The 24,197-nt window shown below is 35.7% G+C and overlaps 1 protein-coding gene across 2 annotated transcripts in view; it reads left to right on the forward strand.

Moving 5' to 3' along the window:
• The window catches only part of SLC41A2 (solute carrier family 41 member 2), a 129,563-nt gene that overhangs the window by 54,619 nt on the left and 50,747 nt on the right, over nt 1–24,197 (forward strand). For both annotated transcript variants that reach the window (XM_079936297.1, XM_079936298.1), the window contains exons 4-7: nt 1,558–1,629; nt 4,904–5,048; nt 8,541–8,687; nt 20,134–20,281. In XM_079936297.1, the coding sequence (XP_079792423.1) occupies nt 1,558–1,629; nt 4,904–5,048; nt 8,541–8,687; nt 20,134–20,281 (512 nt within the window). The remainder of the gene's footprint in view (nt 1–1,557; nt 1,630–4,903; nt 5,049–8,540; nt 8,688–20,133; nt 20,282–24,197) is intronic.

The following is a 24,197-nucleotide window of genomic DNA, read 5'->3' on the forward strand; positions in this document are numbered from 1 at the left end:
ATGCTACTGTATCTGACCAATGAGACCTTCTAAAAATAATGACCTCTCCTTCACTTCTGCCTTTCAAATCTTAGGCAAATTCTTCTCACTGGCAGACTGTAAGCTGAAGCTCTAGAGAAGGGGATTTTGAGGCATGTCACTGCAGGCATCACTGGTAGTGATGATAGCAAGTGAATCTGGCACAGCTGCTTACCTAATTCATGGTGCTCATTCATTCTGTCATCCTCACCTTTCTTAATCTTTTCCTAGACCATGATGAATGTGTGTCTCCATTGATCATCAAGCAGTCGTGGAGTCTTGACATCTTGTACTTTTTCACAGAATCATTTTAGATTGCTTCCTATACCTACAGACATCTTTCTAAAAGTTATAAAAAAGTAATTTCTCTCATACCTATTTCTTGAACACTAAACCCGAGATAGGTTCACTCTTTAAACATTGCTTGTACCTTGTTCACTAGAGCAGAGACTCAGGTTGCTAGAGCTGCAAACACAAATTTTATCAATAATTTAGACTTTCAGGCTTAGGAAGGAAATAATACAAGTAAAGACAGCAGGAATAATTATTCTGAAACACTGAGAAATCTTAATATGTGCATTTGCTTGATACTTTGAGACTACAGTCGAGAGTGAAGTTAGAGAATAGAATGTTTTCCAGATTGATACAGGAAGTGTTAATGTAGCACTTGACCTGTTGGTTTGAAGCCAGTGAACTAAACTCTAGTTTGTCCATGGTTAACTACCCATAAATAATTACCCTTATATATCTCCCACTTTACCCATTCATCTGTCTTCAGTGAACAACCATATAATGAATAATTGAAACCTGGCTTAGTATATTTTTAATGATTATTGCTTTCCAAATGTCTGCATTAGAAAAACTTATCAGTTTGGGATATACCTTTTTTGAATCCTAAGTGGTTGAGAAGTATGATTTAGCTTACAGAGCAATTGAATATGTGAATAATAATATTATTTTTTGGAGGCTCTTCTTTGATTTAGCCAACAGATGTATACATTTTAATAGTGAAGTACATTATCAAAATTCACATGTGAACTGAATGAATTTTTTATTGATAACAATTTTAGTCATGACTCAAATATAAATTATGTACATGTGAATGATTTATTTATATCTGGGTTTTTTTGTCAATAACTCTTGAAATTACATAAGTTTCATGATGTGGAATTAAATGCTAGCAGCTAAAAATTATGTAATTATTTATGTTAGGCCTCAGTAGACAAAATTTGGCATGTTAGTGTGACACTTGATGTTAGTTGTAAAATAACATCAGAGGGCAGGTAGATAGTACTAACTGGCCCACTAGTTCTTATGAGCTAGTAATTAAGTTAAAAAAAATTTTTTTCTAAATGTCCCAGGCAAGCTGCGTGTGAGATGCAAGACTTGTAGGGAATTTAAAATTATATTTAACGTGCAATGTGAGCTCATCGAGTATACGAAAGGATTATTTTTGGCTTTAAGACGTCATGTGCTGTTTAAACAGAGTACAGAGCATGTGGATTATTCAGTGATACATGAAACTGTCCATCTTAACAGGTAAATATTGGGAAGATGGATTCACCCATTGAAAAGTGGAACTTAATAATTGGCAACTTGGCTTTAAAACAGGTAAGTGATACATATATTTGTTTACAGATCTTGAGCTTTACCTGTAAGAATGGAATAAATGTTAGTGCTCTTAAGTCTACCATTTAATTGTTTCAGGGGACCTAAAATAATAATTGGGTACTATGAACCAGTGATAGAATAAATGGATACCCATGGCTTCTGAAAGTTTTCTTTTCCTAGAAACTGATCAGATTCTTCTAAATGTGAAAAATGTATGACATGCAAAATATAGAATAAATATATGAAATCTCTTCTACCATAAGTATATAATAGAGCCAGAATTTGAGTTAATATCTGTACAAATAAATATTTAGCACTTCATGGCTTAGGTGCTGTTTTTCTACTTTGATTTTTTTAAAAGTAAATCCTCTATTTAATTAAACTCAGCTTTTTAAATATATTATGGTAAGATGTTTGTTTAAGCTGAATTTTCCTTAATTTGTTAATGTTATCAGTGTTAATATAAATGAGCACATTAAATTGTCAATTACATATACATGAATTATATATGGATTACCTACAGTTCTTTCTAATCTCAGGGGAATATCTCTTTCTCTCCCACTACCCTCTCCTATACCCAAGACACAAGACTGCAGCCCCCTAGCACCTCTTTAGCAAGTGCAAGCTTAGGAAATGCTCACTAATTTTAATGTTAGTTCAACTAGGACATAATGTTGAGAACATGTGGCAAACAATTTATTTCATGTAATGTTCAAAGACAAAGAAATAAAGGAAATTTTGGAGTATAGGCTTTAAAAAAATATCTGTGCAACTACTTCTAAGATCACAGGGTTAGAAATAAGAAAATCTGGTATCTAATCTCAGCTCTAACATTAACTAGCTATATAACCTTTGTTAACGTAACCTTTCTGTGCTTAATTTTCCTCTTCTTTTCCACAGTATTGCACTAGAGACATGCATGATCCTTTTCAACTCAAAACTGTAGGAATCTATGCTGGAGTAATAACCAAAATATCTAACAACCAGTAGACAACTATAAATTAATATATAAATTAACATTTGAAAATATATTCCATTTTTTTCTTTAAATACCCTAAACTCTTACTAAGTTATATGAATTGTACTATAAATTATTCATCAAATTATTCTGATAATTTTCCATCTCTGCTTTTAATTTTTCCTTTCACTCTTAGTCTCCACCCTTCCCTTGTCATCCTCTCTCCCCACAACTGTTGGTCAGGATGGGAGCCAGTGATGGCCGGGGATTCACTGATCCTAGTTGCCACAGCCTGAAGTCTGTGTCTTTGTCTCACTCCACCAAGGATGCATGAGAAACAGGGAACCCCACACAGGCCCATCAGGACATAGTCGGTGCCAGCCAGTGAGGCAGCAACTGGTTGGAGCCCAGTTACCTGTGGACAGAAGCAGAGGGGAGAAGAAAACAAGGTCAGGTGGGGGGTGGTGGTTGTGCTATCTCTGAAGCTTTATCCGCTAAAGCTCGTGAGGGAGTAGATGGCGTGGGGGAGGGGCATGGGATGGGTTAGCAGTGTTCCTTCGACTAGAGGCTAGTTATGGAGGGTAGAGGTGGGGAGTGATGGAAAGGACAGAGGAGGCTTATGCTGGCATTAGCTGGGGTGTGTTCTTCTGACTATTAAATAGGATCCCAAGCAGATGATCTGTCACAGATTTCTTCACAATTGTACACAGCGGCCACCTCAACCTGTCCATAAATTGTCAAATAAAGCAAAGTTCCCAATCCCACTGAAGAATCATTACCTCACCAGGAGGGATGTGCCTTGCGCTCACATGTATTTATGGCTCCGGTTAACTTCCCCAGCTACTCCTTAACCCAGACTCTGCTCTCCTCTTGCGTACAACTGGGCATTTCCTTTGCAGGTTTACAGAATAGGACTTATTTATCTCAGGGGTGTGTGTGTGTGTGTGTGTGTGTGTGTGTGCGCGCACGTGCGCATATGCTGTAAGTCTTACATAGGCTCCCTAGCTCTGTATTTCATTTCCAAGAAGTAAAGCACTATATTTTATTTCTAAGAAAAACCTTGGAATCACAGTGCTAGAATTTAAATTATTAATTAATTGTATTTCTTTTACATACCATATTATTTACTAACGAGTAAGAGAATGCTGAAGTATCTTAGCAACTGGTACAACCATAATGGTGCTTACAGCTTGACTCTCAGCTCTGAATCTGCTGTAATGAAAGATGTGGGGCTGGAATCTAGGATATCTGGACTTGCTGGCCCAGGCTTTTCCATTAATTTGCTCTATGACAAGATCAGACTACTTGGGTTTTTCACCTGGAGCCCTGGGTTCCAGTACATGGATTGGCTTCAGAGAGTCTAAGCACCCAGAAGTTCTACTCAAAATATTGAATGCATCTGTGTTTTCGTGGAGGGAAGAATCTACAAAATTTTTGCCAAATTGTCAAAGGAGTCTATGACACAAACACAGTTAAGAATCAGTGAACTGGAGATTCCTTCAGGGTTTCTTTTAGTTCTGGCATTCGACTAATAGAATTCTAAAAGTAGTTGCCTTTTTTTTTTTTTCCTGAGGGTTGCTTTGTGCCACCACTGTGGGAAGTACTTTATATATTTATGTAATTCATTTAAATATCAAAATAACCCTTTCATGTTCGATATGATCATTATCATTTTTCAGATTAGGAGCTAAGGTTTCTATAGCACTAATCACAATTGTGACTATTTGTGAGGTTATTTTTTAATGTCTGTCCCTCCCATTGACCAAGAGCTCTGTGAGGGCAGGAAATAAATCTGTTTTGACCACTGTTGTAGCCCAGCACTAAGCATAACACCTTGTACATAGTAGATCCTAAATTAATGCTTGTTGGATTAATAAATTTAAATAGCTTGCCACAAGATTAAGTGGTATAGCTAGGAATCAAACTCTTATCATTTGGTTGTAGAATCCAATCTTTTGCCAATACTGTGTCTAGAGTCAGACTTCAGTTATGTGGACTGGGTACTTTTCAGTCTTCAGGTTGGTATTTTTTTAGGTGATCTGTGGGTTACACCATCAAAGTCACTTAGGGTGCTTGTTAAAAATAGATTCCTAGATCCCATTCCATACCTACTGCTGCCAGATCAGGGCACTTTGAGAACCCATCACCTTAGGGAATAGTAAAATAAAATACAGTAGCTTCTTCAAAAGGTAAGGCAGCTCAATGACCATATATAATACTTTCTTCTGACTCCTTGTATGCATATTTACATCATAAAATAAAAAATGCATTTTCAAAATGAATAATTCTGTTGGATTTTATTAAAACTTTTTTAAGGTTCAAGCAACAGTAGTTGGCTTTCTAGCAGCTGTGGCAGCAATTATATTGGGCTGGATTCCAGAGGGAAAATACTATCTTGATCATTCCATACTTTTGTGCTCTAGCAGTGTAGCAACTGCCTTCATTGCATCTCTTCTGCAGGGTAAGTAAATTTATAAATGTCTACTCTATAATATTTTACTTTCTAATTATTTATTTTCCATGTTAACTATTTTTATTTAAATGGTACTTGTTCATTATAAAAAACAGAGAAAAGTTATCTACAAACTTTTTAAATAGATTATTTCAGATATATTTATATATATTATACGTAATCCTCAGTATAGGGCAAGCTTTCTGAGGTTGTGTCCCAGCTTTAGGTCCCCTGGTGCAGCTCCCAGACAAGATCAGGAAAATAGTCTAGATATTCATTTGTTTCTGTAATTTAAATTAATTGAGAATCTCCTGTCTGGAAATCGTGCAGAGGATTTACCAGCTTGTCATTTGAGTAACAAGTATTCCAGGAATTCTGAGTTTTAAAAGCAGTCCCTCTGGGTTTCCCTGGTGGTGCAGTGGTTAAGAATCCACCTGCCAATGCGGGGGACACTGGTTCGAGCCCTGGTCCAGGAACATCCCACATGCTGCGGAGCAACTAAGCCTGTGCGCCACAACTACTGAGCCTGTGCTCTAGAGCCCGCGCGCCACAGCTACTGAAGACTGTGTGCCTAGAGCACATGCTCCGCAACAAGAGAAGCCACCGCAATGAGAAGCCCATGCACCACAACGAAGAGTAGCCCCGCTCACGGCAGCTAGAGAAAGCCCGCGTGCAGCAACGAAGACCCAACACAGCCAAAAATAAATAAATAAATTTTTTTTTTTAAAAAAAGCAGTCCCTCTTGAAATTTTTTAAAGTTTCAGATTTCAAAAAAATTCCTTTACTGTTTCTGTGGCAATACAAGTATAACCATATGCTTAACACAGCATATTGTTGGCTATAGAATGTTAAAGAGCCAGAAGGTTTTAACGTTTAACTACATTATAATTTTTTTAGTTGGGATATCATTCTTTATATTGATTTATTAATATCAACTTTACACTAGAGAACTAGCTTATTATGGAACAGTAATCATAAAGACTTGGTAATTTTTATTTTATAATTGCCATCTTCTCATTTTAGATCACCAGCAAGGTTAAAAATGGAACACTCTACTGTCAGGTGATCATACAACAAAGCTAACTTTTTTGGCTAGGTTCTGGTAATTAAGAAACTCTTATTAAAATTAAGACCTGACTACCAAAATATTTTCAAGCATTTTATTTTAGTACTTAAATTGTACCAGGGGTAGTTTCTTGTCTTTATAATAGAATTACTAGAATTGAATGGTGTTAACACTGGTGAAAGCATAGTGAAGTTATGCTATTGGGAAACTAATTTCTGGTAAAAAAAAAAGTGTTAAAGCATTAGCACTCTGTTTCTTTAGGCTCATTTGCTTCTGTTTTCTCTCTAATATTGTTTCATTTAGAAAAAATTGTTTAAAGCTTTTCAGACTAACAAGTATTTGTATTGCCTGTGATTTTTAAAACCATAGAAATTCAGATTTTTAAAATATATTTGTTAGCCTTCTTACTTTTAATAATGTGTGTTCTAATTTTATGATAATCTGACCTTTATATATGTAGAGCAGATACTATTGACCACCTTTTGTAGGTGAGAAAACTGACTTAGGTAAGGTGACTTGTCCAATTTCATCAGCTTGTTCACAGAAAAATCATAATTAAAACCCATTACCTGCCTCCCAGCTCTTTCCACTGGTCCATGATGGCAAAATATTTGTTTTCCGCTGAAAAGTTATAGACAGAATTCTTTCATAGGAGAACTTCCCACATTGATCTTTAAATGTGCTGATTTTGAAAAAAAAATTTATATGATCACATCTTGACTGATTATTGTATAATATGTTTAAGTTTTTTTCCTGCTATTGTTTTTTTCTGTTTACAGTGATATTATGGGAAAGGTAAGTCCATAGCTTGAAAAAGCCTACAGAATATAAGACGTGAGATGTTGAACAAAACTTCTACTTTCAATAATTTGGCTTTACGGGGTATTAGAAAAAACAGTTACTTACAAGCTATGTGACCTTATGCAAGAATTTAAACCTACTCCTAGGACCTCAGTTTTATTATCTATAAAGTGAGTATGTTAGAATAAAATCATTTAGAGTCATTTTCAGTCTAAAAATGCAGTGAGATTCTGGGTTTTGTCTATAGCCATATTTAGGCTTCCATATTGATTTATGGTTAGCACATAAATGAACTAATCTTAAATATTCTCTGCCCTGCATCCTCTTAAATGTGTTGGCATGAGAAAATCTATATAATCGGGTATGGCTGTAATGCTATCATTTTTCTCCCATTTCTGTATTCAAGAATATAAGGAGGGCTTCCCTGGTGGCGCAGTGGTTGAGAGTCTGCCTGCCAATGCAGGGGACACGGGTTCGAGCCCGGTCTGGGAGGCTCCCACATGCCGCGGAGCAATCAGGCCCGTGAGCCACAACTACTGAGCCTGCGTGTCTGGAGCCTGTGCTCCGCAACAAGAGAGGCCGCGATAATGAGACGCCCGCTCACCGCGATGAAGAGTGGCCCCCGCTTGCCACAACAGGAGAAAGCCCTTGCACAGAAATGAAGACCCAATACAGCCATAAATAAATAAATTAAAAAAAAAAAAAGAATATAAGGATTTAAAAGTATAAGTACACAGTCACATTTTCATCTTCTGTTGTTATAGGTTCATAGACAGAAACTTGGGGTTTAAAGAATATCCTTTACAAAGACTGCTTCTTGTATTCTGGCCTTCAGTGTTCAAAATTTAATTACTTCCCTCTTCTTAATACTTCAACACTCTTTAATAATAAAATGAAGCAAGCATTTCTGGCTACCACTATGTAAACAAATCTGGTTTTGTTGGCCTTCTTCCCAATTGCTATGTGTATAAATATGACTCACCTATTTATTTATTTTAAATTTATTTATTTTTGGCTACATTGGGTCTTCGTTGTCGTGCGCAGGCTTCTCATTGCGGTGGCTTCTCTTGATGCGGAGCATGGGCTCTAGGTGCGCGAGCTTCAGTAGTTGTTGCTCTCAGGCTCAGTAGTTGTGGTGCATGGGCTTCATTGCTCTGCGGCATGTGGGATCTTCCCAGACCAGGGCTTACACCCGTGTCTCCTGCGTTGGCAGGTGGATTCTTAACTGCTGTGCCACCAGGGAAGTCCTTAAGTATGACTCACCTTTCTTTGACATTTTCATACTTTACTTGAGGGTTAAAATAAAATCTTTGACTTTGATACACATGAATACATTACATCTAAGACATGCATGTTACTAAATTTGGAACTTTAATGTTATTTTACAGTAGCTCTTCAGGTCTCTAAGTGCAGCATTGAACTTCTCAGATATTTTGTGATCCCCACTTGGAATTTGTTGAAAGACATTTTGCCAAAGCATTCAAGTAAAATGTTTTGTTTGCTTTAGTCAGCTTATCTAAGCAGTCTAACCGGAAGTGATACACTCTTTGTCTAGCCTATGTATTTCAATATTTCGGGGGATTGATTTTCTTTAAATTATAACAGAAAAAGTAATGAGCTTTATTTTTTTCTAGGAATTATAATGGTTGGGGTTATCGTTGGTTCAAAGAAGACTGGGATAAATCCCGATAATGTTGCTACACCCATTGCTGCTAGTTTTGGCGACCTTATAACTCTTGCCATATTAGCTTGGATAAGTCAGGGTTTGTACTCCTGTCTTGGTAAGTTGACTTGAAATTAACTATAATGCATTATTCAAAGTCTCTTTAAATAAATATTGTTGCAGCAATGTCATGACTCCGTGGTGGCCTTCATCTGTGTTAGAACTGTAGTTGAGGCTGATTAGAACAATAACTGTTACTTGTTGTACACCTACTATGTGTTGTGGTTCTCACATATTTTTCTCTTCTTAAAGAGTTTAAAACTCAAAAGATAAGGATTATCATTTCTAATTTCAGATGAGAAAACTGAGGATCATAAAGGTTATGTGTGTTACCCACTGGTGGTAGGAAGGTTGAACACAGATCTGTCATAGTCTATGAATTCTGCCCTTTCCTCTGAATGTGTAGCCACTGATGGGTCAACCCACAGGATTCTGATATGTGTGTTGCACTGTTATCTCAAAACATAAGGTTATGGTGGAGTTTGAAATTTAGTGATTTTTCCACCTTTCAGAAACCAACGTGGCAATTAATACTAACAACCAAAAATCACCATGAAAATGAGCCTGAGTGCTGTGTGAATTTGGAGTCATCTTATATATGTGATTCCTGATAATAGTAATAGGGTATTTAGAGAATGTAATGGATGGTTTTAATGCAAATTTATACTGTGTGGCTATTGTCAATGTAGATGTATATGATTTGTGAGCATAGGTTTAGTGCTAAAAGTTGGTTGTAGTTTCATCTTTTTTGATGCCAAATTTTTAAAAAATTAAAAGAAAACAGAAACCCACAGTAATACAAAAAAAAAAAAAAGAGCGAGAGAGACAGAGAGAAAGAGAGAGAGAGTTTATAAGCCAAGCCAGAAGCAAACATTTAATCACATATCCTCATATATTTTCATGGATTCTAGACAGATTTATGGTATACTTTAGAATAAATCTAAAATATATTTGGTTTGTAGAAGTAAGAGTCTCAGATAAATGTTTTTGAACTAAAGAGAGGGCTTTAACCTGTCAAAGGCAGTCATTTTCTACTACTTTTGGAGATATCAAGAGAAGTTTCATGTAGTATATAAAATTACCATAAATTATTTAATGACATAAAAACAATACTCATTAAGACTTGATATGTATGTTAAAGGAAAATTCTCATATAGAAGATAAGATGTGTCTAGTTGAAGTAAGGTGGAAGACAGTAAATGATCAATGGCCCAAATGTAAGATCTTGTTCCCATAAAAAAGAAAAGTGTATTATTTGCAGACTTGGGTACTTAAATTACCATGATGTCAGCTGCCTGCCAAATACCAGGATGTCTCCACAAGTTGAAGCCATTGAAGAATGTTACCATAATAAATATGACAATTGTTATAATGATACAGACTATTACGATATTCCATAAGATAAATCAACTTCTGAGGAATTTATTTTTAAAAATTACACAAGTGATAAACTTATAAAAGACTTAACATAATGTGTTATTCTCTAAAGCTTTCAATATTTTGAGTGTTACAGATGATATATCAGTAGTTTAACTAGATCAGGAAATTTGAAAAGTGAAATGTAATGAGACCATAATTTTGTGAAATAATTTTATTTTTAAATATTGCTTAGCCTTTTCTAGGCCTTTACTTGTCTTCTGAAAGTTGACTCACAGTAATTCAAGATGAATTAATTAAAACAGGGTCTTTTACATTTCATCTGTATCATTTGTTTCCCTAAAATTATATTTTTTAATGGGCTACTGATTGATTCCTCAGTTAATTTAAAGGTGTTTCTGAAGTGCCAGTTTTGGATTTCTACAATAAAGTGTTTGCATTTTGAGCACTAGGGGGCCTCATAGGACAAGCAGTTGGAAGCTTCTTATTGGAGGTATTCTGAACACAGAGATTAGGCATGGGCATATTTAAATTCCAAGATCCCATTCATCCTGCTGAGTGGGATGCCTAGCTCTTGGAGACAGTGTTCAATTCCTGAACTATATTGGAAATACTTAGCTGTCTTTAGAGATAAAAAGAGGATTTCATGGCAGCCATACACTTTGGTTATAAATAGAGGCCATGAATTATGTGGCTCTCAAAGAATTGGACATGGAGAAAAGTCTCACTTAACTCCTCACGTAGAGCTTTGGATATTCAGAAATGACTGAACAGCTCCGCTGGCGTTCTGTTAGCTTCGGTACAAGCTCACTCTACATTCATTCAGTGTGCTACCTTTCTTTCACTCCTGATAAAACGTGCTGATTTCTGATATCTGAAGTAAATATGGAATTCCCCCCTTCTCACCTCTCCAGTTCTCCAAAAAAGGACAAAAGAAACAAAGCTTTGTTTACGGTTACTGACTTTATTTTTGTAGTCACCCTGAGAGGAAGTCTTTATTGCTTAGTGAACAAGGTTAAAGTTTTAACTTGGCGTTCAGGCCTCCTGGAGTCTTCCTTCTCAAGCTCCTGCCTGCTCCTCCCTTTCTTGTACCTCTTGCCTTTCTTGTACTCCAGCCAAACTCAGCCATTTACTGATTCTCATACGCCACCTGTGATGTTTGTCTTTTCTTTCTTATGTCATTCCCCTCCTCCATGAAGGCCAGTCAGAATCCTCATTTTTCAAAACTAAATTCATATATTTCCCTAATCTTAGGTAATTTTTTCTCCTCTGAATTCCTATAGCACTTTATTGACACTTCTCTTAAGTCATTCTTTATATTTGGCCAGTCATTATAGCTTTTTAAGTAAAGGTAGTATCTTCCCTTATGATGGTATAAGCCTCTTGAGGACAAAACTGTGTCTTTATTTTATTTATTTGTTTTGTTGACTCCATAGTGCCATATACATAGTGGATGTTAAATAAATAGCACTTCACCAAATGTTTTATTCCTTTTGAAAGCTATCCAATAAATGTGAATAGAAATTATTTAGGAAGTGGTATATGTATGGAAAATGAAGGAGAGTTATCCCTCTAAATGACTTTGCCACAGTACCTGTCCAATAACATAATAAATTGTAATGAAAAAAATGATCCTTTCAATGAGGACATAGTATTAGGAAAATAGAGTATACTGCCTTAGCAGAAAGTATTTAGACATTAGTATCACCATAAAAAAATAAAAATGGCAACATGTGGCTAGAAAAAATCTATTTCAAATGAAAATAGAAGAGGAAGGACTTCCTTGGTAGTCCAGTGGTTAAGACTTCAACTTCCAATGCAGGGGACACAGGTTCAATCTCTGGTTGGGGAGCTAAGATCCCACATGACTCACAGCCAAAAAACCAAAACATAAAGCAGAAGCAATATTCTAACAAATTCAATAAAGACTTTAAAGAAAAAAATGGTCCATATCAAAAAAAAAATCTTAAAAAAAAAAGAAAATAGAAGAGGAAATAGAAAGTCAGTTTGGAGAGTAATCTAAGCTCTAGATTATGATATGCTTAGGTATGACTTGTAGAGAAAGTATAAAGGCATTTATTCATCTATATGGTAATCTTTAAACATGTAGTTATTTTTAAAACTATTATAAGGATCTAACGTTGGGCCAGTAACTGAAATACCTGTACACAATGATTGTTGCCTTTTCTTTTTCTTGTATGCATAATTTTAAGAGGATTTTAAAGACTCTTTTTCAATTTTTTATAACTACATGGCTATGTAATTCTTGTATGTACATGATATATACTGATTTGAAAAATTATCAGCTTTTCTCTCTTTAGGCAAGATCTGAGAAGCAAAATGTTGATTCATTTCTCATTCCTCAAGGTTAACTTTAAAAAGATGGCCTAAGAAGCAATAAGCTCTAAGAGCAATAACAGTCCGCCTCAGATTGTTACTTGGGTCCTGTGGAGACTAACAGGGATATTTACAAAACATTCTAGAGTATCACTGCCTTGATGTGGTGATGTAAGTAGAATGTAAAATTATCGTGCATGTCACTCTTCTACAGAGTTCTGTAGCACCGTATGATCTCAGTTTAGAGTGATTCCTAGAAGGTCAGTCTAGTGAGGAAATTCTGATGGTTATTATAAAGGGCATTTTAAAAAGTGTTTACAACTTTCCATGCCCATTGCTTTCTTGTTTGCACACAAACAGCTAATATATAAAAATGTCACTCATAGCAGCTACATATTTCAGAAGAATTTAGGGTGAAAATAATGAATGCTATTAATGAAATTATGTAACAGCAGTTACAAAATGCCACCAACAATCTAGATAAATGTGAAAGCCATGAATCAAAAAGATGGCAGTTATGTTTCGCAGTTAAGTGGAATCATAGCAGTTTGAACCACTTTAGCCGTGTTAATCCTTACCTTTCTGTAGTTTACCTGTATCATGGAATCAGTACCGAGGTACACAGACATTAATTAGGCTTAAAATTCTACAGTTTTATCTATAGTCTTGTATTCGTTTCCACTGCTGCTGTAACAAATTACCACAGCCTTGTGGCTTAAAACAACAGTAATTAATTTTCGTACAGTCCTGGAGGTCAAAGTCCAAAATGAGTTTGTTATTCAGGGCTAAAATGAAGGTGTCAGCAGGGCTTGTTCCTTCTGGAGGTTTCAGGGGGAATCGTTCCTTAACTTGTTTCATTTTCTGGTAGCCACTAGCATTCCTTGGCTTGCAGTCACATTACTGATCTCTGCTTCTGTGGTCACATTATTTTGTAGTCTACTTCCTGCCTATAAGTACACACCTGTGATTACTTTAGGGCTTACTCAAATAATCCAGGATAATCTCCCTATTTCAAAATCTTTGACTTAATCACATCTGCAAAGCCCCTTTTTGCCATATAAGGTAACATTCCCTGGTTCTGGAGATTAGGATGTGGATGTCTTTGAGGACCATTATTCATCCTACCACATTACACAAGATGATATCCCCAGAAATTAATACAAAATATTATTTTGACTAGGGTCATTTAAATGTATTAAAAAGGGTCATTTAATTTAGAAGGCAGACACTTTTAGGTTTTGATATTAATGCAGAAGTTCATGGTTGGCTTTTAATCAACCAGTTTCCCTCACTGATTGTGTCATCAGTGGTTTTCTAAAAGTAATTCTTTAATTATCTATAAAACACCAATATATCCTAAAAAGAGGAATATTTTAGCACCTTTCTCTTTTTGTATATTTGTAATTTCCACCTAACTATTGGATTAGAATTTAGCCAGGGAAAAGGTAAGAGGGTCCTATACAATTAAACATACGATTTAATTTGGTGGGAGTGGGCATGTTAGATTTGCAGGAAATTGAATACATTTGCAGTAAATCATTTTAGATATTTTGATTTTACCATGGTTTTCCCATTCTTTTTTTTTAATGTTAAAAAATTTTATTTGGAGATAATTTTAAACTTATAGAATAGTTGCAAAAATAAAATAGTACAAAAAACCCTGTATACCCTGTACCCATGTTCACCAAATGTTAACATTTTACTCCATTTACTTTATCTTTTATTCTGTCCATCTGTCTGTATGAATATATGTATGTTCTTTATATTTTATAACATTGACATTTTTAAAGAGTATAGTACCCCCTCCTTTTTTTTCATTGTGGGAATTTTAAAAAATTGAGATATAATTCAATTACATCATACAATTCACCTTTTAAAAGTGCACAATTCCGTAGTTTTGGCATAGTTATAAGATTGTGAAACCTATTATCTCATTCCAGAACATTTTCATCACCCCAAAAAGAAACTTTAGCAGTCACTCCCCATTCCACCCTCCCCCCAGCACTGGCAACCACTAATCTAGTTTCTGTCTTTGCCTATTTTAGACATTTCAAAAAATGGAATCATATAATATGTGACCTTTTATATCCAGTTTCCTTCAATTAGTACATTTTCAAGGTTCATGCTTTAGCATAAATCAGTTCTGAATACCATGCAGTACTGAATAATATTTCATTGTATGGGTTAATAATATGGCTGACTAATATTCCATTGTATGGATATATCACATTTTGTTTATCCATTTACCATTAGTCGGACATTTGGGTTGCACCCACTTTTTGGCTGTTATGAATAATGCTGCTTTGAACATTGTCGTACATGTTTTTGTGTGAACGTATGTTTTCAACTCTATTGGTATATACCTAGGAGTGGAATTTCTAGATCATATGATAACTCTTTAACTTTTTGAGGAACTGCCCACTCATTATTTTTTATTTCTTTCCTGAGAAATTTTTCCCCCTCTTTGACAATCCAGGGCAATGATTCTGGAGTTAGGATGGTGAGCGTTTTCTTCAACTTAAGATGTCCTTCCAGAGATGTGATGTTGAGAATAAATTAAAAGCCTGGCATGGTGCTCCTCTCTTTACCTGAAGATGAAAATACTAAGACAACCTAGCAGAATAGTTCTTTTCAGTTGTGTTTAGTGGGTTTTAATGCTTTTAGTTTGCTGTTTGAGTCTATAAAGAGATTGTTGGTAACCTTAGTTGTTTTAGGAGGTAAGAATGCTTCCTAATTGGAATGTTATTTATCCCTATCTAATGGTTTAGCAAAGAGAACTGGAAATCCATCCAATAAAAGTTTCTTCATGTTTTAAAAAGCTATGGAGAAAATGACTCTATATGTAGCACTAGTTATGTCCCTTTAAATGGAAGGAAATATTTAAATGAATTTTGTTAGCACAATTATTTTGAAGATGTGTTGGCAAATCCAGCTAAAACCATGAGTGTAAAATTTGTTTGGGTATTATTTTAATATTTATAGTAATTGTTCCTACCTGATTTGAAAAAAATTGAGTTTCTATTTAATTTAAACATCTTAATCATAGGTGAGGAGATTTTTAAATATGTTAAAATGATAAAATATAAAATTCAGTCCAAGAGAAGGGTGTGAATAACAGTTGAAGAATTTTGTGAGACATCAGAAAAATTTAGTGACATTTAACTTAAATCTAAGGCTGTAGGCTACAAAGACTGTGAGATCAACTCTGTGTTTAAGTTATGAATTCCCTACCATACAAAATGTGTATTAGAGTCCTTGAGAAAAATGTAGGAATGTCCTGGCTGAGATGTCTGACAATAAGAAAAGCTCGATCAGCTAAAATGATATTACCAAAAATGTCTTGGGGTGATGCAACTGTTTCAAGAATGGGTAGGCAACTTTTAACCCTAGGGAGATTTAAAACTAAGTATAAAAATATTTGAGAATCAAATTTATGGTATGAATGATTTTATGGTAAAGAGGCAGTACACATTTTTAAATATACTTGTTACTTAGCCCATTACAGTAACATGCCAGTCTTCTGATTCCATTTTAAAAGTAATGATTATGTAATTAATTTATTCTTGTGATTGTTAAATAGAAATCTTACCAAATTTATATACATTGCATGAATATTTATGAAAACATAAGACTCACCATATTTGTACATATAATTTATTAGATTTAGAAAGGTTACTTTAAGTACTAGGAAACTTCTGTGAGATAAGTGAAATGTCTAAAGTAAATAGAATATTTCCTGGTATTTAACTAGGTTTATAAATGCAACCAAATATAATTTCAAACTCTTAAAAATAATTTTTGATTGGATGTTAGACATTGTGAATGTAATGTTAAGTGCTTGACTGTTTTTTCCTTACAGAGTATTTGTTCTGCTTTTTGCTTTTTTTAAAAGATTGAAGTATAGTTAATTTACAGTGTTGTGTTAGTTTCAAGTGTACAGCAAAGTGATTGTTATACATATACATACATACATACATATATATATATACTCTTTTTCAGATTCTCTTCCATTATAGGTTATTACAAGATATTGAGTATAGTTTCCAGTGCTATACAGTAGGTCTTTGTTGTTTGCCTGTTTTATATATAATAGTGTGTATATGTTAATCCCAAACTCCTAATTTATCTCTTCCCCCATCCCCCCACCCCTCTCCCCCTCCATCCCCCCACCCCTCCCCCCTCCATCCCCTTTGGTAACCATAAGTTTGTTTCCTGTGTCTGTGAGTCTATTTATGTTTTGTAAATAAGTTCATTTGTATCATTTTTTTAGATTCCACATATAAGTGATATAGTATGATATTTGTCTTTCTCTGACTTACTTCACTTAGTGTAATAATCTCTAGATCCATCCATGTTGCTGCAAATGACATTATTTCATTCTTTTTATGGTTGAATAATATTCCATTGCATATCTTCTTTATCCATTCATCTGTTGATGGACATTTAGGTTGATTCCATGTCTTGGCTATTGTAAATAGTGCTGCAGTGAACATTGAGGGTGCATGTACCTGTTCGAATTATGGTTTTCTCCGGATATATGCCCAGGAGTGGGATTGCTGGATCATGTGGTAACTCTATTTTTAGTTTTTTAAGGAACCTCCATACTGTTCTCTATGGTGGCTGTACCAATTTACATTCCCACCAACAGTGTAGGAGGGTTCCTTTTTCTCCACACCCTCTCCAGCATTTATTATTTGTAGACTTTTTAATAATGGCCATTCTGACTGGTGTGAGGTGGTAACTCATTGTAGTTTTGATTTGCATTTCTCTAATAATTAGCGATGTTGGGCATTTTTTCATGTGCCTGTTGACCATTTGTATGTCTTCTTTGGAGAAATTTTTATTTAGGTCTTCTAACTATATTTTGATTCGGTTGTTTGTTTTTTGGATATTAAGCTGTTTGTATATTTTGGAAATTAATCCCTTGTCAGTCACATCATTTGCAAATATTTTCTCCCATTCTGTGGGTTGTCTTTTTGTTTTGTTTATGGTTTCCTTTGCTGTGCAAAACCTTTTAAATTTAATAGGTCCCATTTGTTTATTTTTGTTTTTGTTTCCATTACTCTAGGAGACAGATCCAAAAAAATATTACTGCAATTTATGTCAAAGAGTGTTCTGCCTACATTTTCCTCTAGGAGATTTATAGTATCCAGTCTTACATTTAGGTCTTTAATCCATTTGAGTTTGTTTTTGTATGTGGTGTTAGAGAATGTTCTAATTTCATTCTTTTACATGTAGCTGTCCACTTTTCCCAGCACCACTTATTGAAGAGACTGTCTCTTCTCTATTGTATGTTCTTGCCTCCTTTGTTGTAAATTAATTGACCATAAGTGCATGGTTTTATTTCTGGGCTTTCTATTCTGTTCCATTGATCTATACGTCTGTTTTTGTGCTGGAACCATACTTTTTTGATTACTGTAGCTTTGTAGTATAGTCTGAAGTCAGGGAGTGTGATTTTTCCAGCTTTGTTCTTCTTTCTCAGGATTGCTTTGGCTATTTGGGGTCTTTTCTGTTTCCATACAAATTAAAAAAAATTTTGTTCTAGTTCTGTGGAAAATGCTATTGGTGATTTGATAGGGATTGTGTTGAATCTGTAGATTGCCTTGGGTGGCATGCTCATTTTAACAGTATTGATTCTTCCAATCCAAGAATACAGTATATCTTTCCATCTGTTTGTGTCATCTGCAGTTTCTTTCATCAGCATCTTATAGTTTTCATGGACTTTTTTCTTGTAGGCAGCTGTTTGTGGATTAGTTTGAGCCTTACAGGGCTTGGTTTTAAGCTTCACTGGACTAGATCTAGCTGTGATCATATAGTGGCTAGTACCCTGCATTGTGGAATAGACCTAGAGTAGACATTACAATAGGGCTAGCCCTACTACTAAGAAGTATCCCTTCTCTGGTCTCCACTGAATGTTCTCAGTTTTCAAAGAGGCGCTCCTATCTAGGGGGTTAGATCTCAAATGACTTCTAGCCCTTTGTACACTCTGGGCATTTTTTTAGTTTACAAATCCCCAATTGTCTTGGCTTAGCCTTGTGGAATTTACCCTATGCATGCATGGCTTGGTATTCAGTTTGCAAGCTCCCTCTCTAATAGCTTCCTCTTCTCCAGTATTCTTCCCTGTAAATTCCTGCTGCCTTAGACTCAGTCTGCTGAAATTCTCCCTTCCTGAGCTGTGGTCTGGAATGTGCCTTTAGTCAGAAAGCTCAGGCTCTTGTAGGGCTTATCTCTTTCTTTCCCCTCTCTCAGGGATCACAGTCCTGCAATACCAGTTGTCAGTGTCTGAAAACAGTTTACTATCTGTCTATCTACATATATTTATAAATCTTCTAGTAATTTCCAAAAACACGTTTCAGATTTTGCTCAGAGATGGCATACATCATGTCTACAAAGCTAGACAAATAGCCAAGCCCAAAGTCAATAAGCTTTCCTAAACTCTCTCTATAGGAAAGCATTAACAAGAATGGGGAGAGAATGAATAATTATGATCAAGTAAGGCAATCTACCACAGAGAGGTATAAAAAAATATCCTGGCACTCTGTTATCTGAGTATATCACAAACAGAAAGATGCTAATAACAATGGCAATGATGATTATGTTGCTAGTAAGTGTTCAGTAAATGTTAACTATGTGCCTGGGTGCTATTCTAGTTAAATTACATGTGTTAATTCTCTTAAGACTCACAATAACCCCATGAAATAGTTATAATAATTTTTACCATTTTATAGATAAGGAAATTTAAATTTATAGAAGTTAACTTTCTTCTTTTTAAATTTTATTTATTTTTTTATACAGGAGGTTCTTATTAGTTATCTATTTTATACAATATTAGTGTATATATGTCAATCCCAATCTCCCAATTCATCCCATACCACCAGCCCCCGCCACTTTCCCCTCTTGGTGTCCATACGTTTGTTCTCTACATCTGTGTCTCTATTTCTGCCCTGCAAACCAGTTCATCTGTACCATTTTTCTAGGTTCCACATGTATGCGTTAATATACGATATTTGTTTTTCTTTTTAGAAGTTAAATTTCTCGTCCAAGGTAAGTTGTAACATCAGATGTGAAACTAAGTAGTCTGGCCAAACTCTGGTTTGCATATTTTTGCATATTAAAGGTTCTGAGTAATTTTGCAGTGAAGAAATCTGTTTATTAAACCTAGTATTTCAATTTCATTTTGGATATTGGAACACTATTCAGAATTAGGAGGATATCTATTATCAATTCATTGGCCAATATTCCATGGAATGCTTGTGCTATAAGATCCTGATGGGTAAAAACAATGTCCTATTAGACTTTATAGTTTGGAGTTAAGAGCACTAACTTCAGTGTCAGACAGATGTCATTTTCTCCCAATTCTTGCTGTTTCTTAGTGGTGTTCTTAAGCTCCTAAGCCTCAGTTTCTTCATAAGGTAGGAATGAGTTTCTACCTCATACTTGTGAGGACAATTAAGTGAGACAATGAACATAAAGCATTTAGCACAATATTTGGAAAATGGTAGGAGCCAAGTAATGTTAGATTTTTTACTGTTGTTACTCTTGTTATTATTACTGTTGTTGTTCACATCTAGGTCACATAACTATTTCAATAAATGTTGAATTAATGTGTTAGCTTTCAGTTACATTATTTAACATTTTTACCTTATCTATAGTTTTCAATTTGTTTGAAATTTATAGAAAGTATATAGCATGAGTGTGTTTGATAACATATCTTCTGGTAAACTTTTAATACTTACATTTGCTATATGGTTATAAGAGAGATTGAAATGTTGTCTCTTTTTGAATTTTAGAGACCTATTACTACATTCCTCCATTAGTTGGTGTCTTTTTCTTGGCTCTAACTCCTATCTGGATTATAATAGCTGCCAAACATCCAGCCACAAGGACGGTTCTGCACTCAGGCTGGGAGCCTGTGATAACAGCTATGGTTATAAGTAGGTTAGTATTAAAGTGTGTGTTTGTGCGTGCGTGTGGGGGGCAGTTATTCTATATGCATGTATCTATGTATATATTAAAACAAACCAATTGCCTGTTTTTATTTCTTAGGTCAATCATTTTATACAGTCGGTTCTTTATTATCCCAAGTAATAGGGATATAGTGACAAGAGTTATTGAAATCAGTGGATGTATGGAACCTCATTTGCTACCAGTTTCAAACTTTTCCCCAACCAAATCCTTACCAGATTGATGATTAAAATTTAGTGGTGTTTGTCTTTGTCTGTGTGAGTTTTAACCTGACAAGGACATCACTTATTTTGAACAGTAAGTGCTCGGATAAGTATCAGAAAACCTTAGAAATGTACATACCATTTGACTATGCCACTTCTAGGACTCCGACAGGACTTAAAGATATAATTATGGATCTATGCAAGTGATTAAGTTGTAAGGATCTTCATCACAGTGGAATGTTTAATAACAAAAGAGAGAGAGAGAACACCTTAGATGTCTAGCAATCAGATGTTGATTGAATAAATTGTGGCATAGTCACAAAATGAAATATTAGTCAGCCATCAAGAGTAGCATTGCAACACATTCCTTTGATGTGGAAAGGTGTTCGTTATACATTTGGTGAAAGGAGAAAGCTAGAAAAGAATATGAATTTCCTATTAAAGATGGTAGATTGACACGTTTATCTTCTTCCTTATTGAAGCTATTAAAATGACAGTAAAAGAATAAAAAAGCTATACAACCGCAAAAACAGAAGGGGAGCAGAGAGGACAGTAGGTGAAAGATTTACCAAAATCAGTAAGATAGGAATCGGTTCTATGGTTGTTAACTGAACTATCAGAATGAAAAAAGCTAAAACCTAACTGCCTGCAGGACAAGGGGACACCGATAAGAAGCAAGCTGAACTGAGCCTCAGAAACCCCAAAACGTGGAGGATTTAGAGACACTAAGAACTTCTGAAAGCTGAAATGAAGGGGATTGGTTGAAAGTTAAAGTAAGAAGCAATTAGAACCTAAAAGCCCTTTGCTAGCTTGACCACCCAGGTGACTGCCTCCTCCCATTCTATAGAAGACAAGAATTAACCCTGGAGAGGGTAAATCATAGAGCCTCTGGATTTAGAATCACCTGCACCAGTGAGGCTGTGGATTAAACACTGTATAAAAAACAAGAATTAAGGAAAAGTCTACATGCTGAACAATGAAAACCCGATCCCTCTTCCTTTTCTTTTCTCATAGAATGCTGGCACTCTGGCTTTTACCCCCAGGCAAAAAATTAGATAATTCCTTTCTGGGGAAGCTCATCAGCTCAAAAGAAAAACCTGCAAAAACTGACCCTGTGGATCCTTTAGTGAAAGAGCTACATGCCCATCTGATCATTCTTCAGTGAGGCCCGCCTGCTGACAAGTTCTATGCTTGTGCACAGAGAGCTCCAGATATGCTTTGCAGTATCCCTTAAGGAGGAGCAGACAGTAAACGTCGCCAGACATTTGGTTAAGGCTTTTAACATGACAGAGACAAAAAAAAAACCAAAAACGTTCCCCCAAAATTGCAGGCATAGTTGAAAAGTCTCCAAAAACGATCACCAGTATCCTCAGAGAAATTAGAGAAGTTATGGCATCTATAATGTAAGAACAGAATTTTCTAATAAGGAGGATTTGAAAAATTGGAAGAGCTCTTGGGAATATAAAAATGTATAAATAGTAGAAACAAAAAGAATCAGAAGAAAAATCTTGAGGGTAGAGTTGAGGAACTATCCTGGAAAGTAGACCAGAAAGCAAAGAGGTGGACAATCGGAGCAAACAATAAGGAGAGGAAATTATCAAAGAAATAATACAAGAAAATTCCCCAGAATTGAAGAACATGGGCTTCCAGATTTAAAAGGCCCCCTGAGTACCTCGCACAATGAGTAGGAGGGACCCCAAGCAAAGCACATTATCATAAATCCCAAAAGCTTCCAGAGAGGAAAGTCCAGTTGCATATAAGGGATTGGGAATTGGAATGATGTCCAGCTGCAACACCAAGTGATTCCCTCACAATTCTGAGGGAAAATTGTTTTGAACATAAAACATGCTCACTGTATCAAGCAAACATAAGCGTAGACTCAAGAAGCTTTCAGACATGCAGGATCTCAAAAAATTTATTTCCCGTATACCCTCTCATACAAAAGCTGAGAGAAGATGTCTATCAAAATGAGGAAATAATCAAGAAATAAGATGACACGGGAATGAGGAAACCTGTGACAACATGTGGTTCGTTTTTCTATGATGTAGATTGTGTTTTCCTGGAGGATTTGGTCAACAGGATCCCATGAAATGTTGGGACCTGGTCATAGTACATAAACCAAGACCCATCGTGGGGAGGTGAAGGGAAGGTACAGAATGACAGCTGAGCATCAGACCTACAGAGCAACTGTCCAGGTTGGCAAGACAGTGACCTTAAGAAGGAATGTCTCTAAGGGAAAAAAAAGGGAACTGATTGGTTACCTAATGAGTATGTATTCAGAGGCCATTCATTAACTTTGTTCCAAATTTGATTCTGAATTAGTAATAAGTACCTAAAAAAAATTAAGAAAAATATGAAACAAGGCAAAACAGTACAAATGGGGAGATCTCAACACACTTTGTGGCCCAGTTGTGAATAATGATTTCACTGTTAAAATAAAGTAAAACCTAAATATTTCACCAAAAATTATAATATAACCAGATTGGCAGGATAGAGGAAGGAAGGGAATTGTGAAGGGACTAATGTGGGGAGGGAAGGGTAAGAGAGACTAAATGCTCACCTGCCATAGTGGACGTCATTAGGTAAATGTCTAAAATTAAAAATCAAGAAATAGTATAAACATGCTGTTTAGAAATAGAGGATTAAATGCCAGAAGAAACAGTTAAAGAAGTTAAAAAGAATTGCTAGTGGAGAGCAGGATGTGTTGTTAGGGCTAGGGGCTATTTTATAAGCTTTGTGGTACTTTCGCCTTTTAAATGATGCATGTATGTTTGTTTGATAAAAATCAAATTTAATACAAGTGAAGAAAACTACTTTTACAATTTGAGTTTTTATTTTTAAAAATATACATGTTTTGGACTTCCCTCGTGGCTCAATGGTTAAGAATCCGCCTGCCAATGCAGGGGACACAAGTTCGAGCCCTGGTCTGGGAAGATCCTGCATGCCACGGAGCAACTAAACCCGTGCGCCACAACTACTGAGCCTGCGCTCTAGAGCCCGTGAGCCACGACTACTGAGCCCCCGTGCCACAACTACTGAAGCTCGTGAACCTGGAGCCCGTGCTCCACAGCAAGAGAAGCCACTACAATGAGAAGCCCGCACACCGCAACGAAGAGTAGCCCCCGCTCACCTCAACTAGAGAAAGCCCGCGTGCAGCAACAAAGACCCAACACAGCCAAAAATAAATAAATTTATTTTAAAATATATATATATATGTTTAAAAATGTCTGGGAGGCTATATATCAACATGGTAACAGTATAACCCTGAATGATGTAACTGTGGTTGATTTTTTTTTTTTTTTTTTTTTGCGGTACGCGGGCCTCTCACTGTTGTGGCCTCTCCCGTCACGGAGCACAGGCTCCGGACGCGCAGGCTCAGCGGCCATGGCTCACGGGCCCAGCCGCTCCGCGGCATGTGGGATCTTCCTGGACTGGGGCACGAACCCGTGTCCCTTGCATTGGCAGGAGGACTCTCAACCACTGCGCCACCAGGGAAGCCCTATGGTTGATTTTTTTTCTTTTTGTTTGTATTTTCTAATTTTTCTATGATAAGTTTTTATCACCTGGGTAATAAAAATATTTTAAAATTATTTTAGCAAGTGTTCATGTTATATACACAGCATGATCTGTGTGTTTTGGCATGGAGATTTATTCTTTGACATATAACTAGTTTATTCTATGAAATA

The sequence above is a fragment of the Stenella coeruleoalba genome (genome assembly GCF_951394435.1).
Source record: "Stenella coeruleoalba genome assembly, chromosome: 11".
In the NCBI taxonomy this organism is placed as follows: Eukaryota; Metazoa; Chordata; class Mammalia; order Artiodactyla; family Delphinidae; genus Stenella; species Stenella coeruleoalba.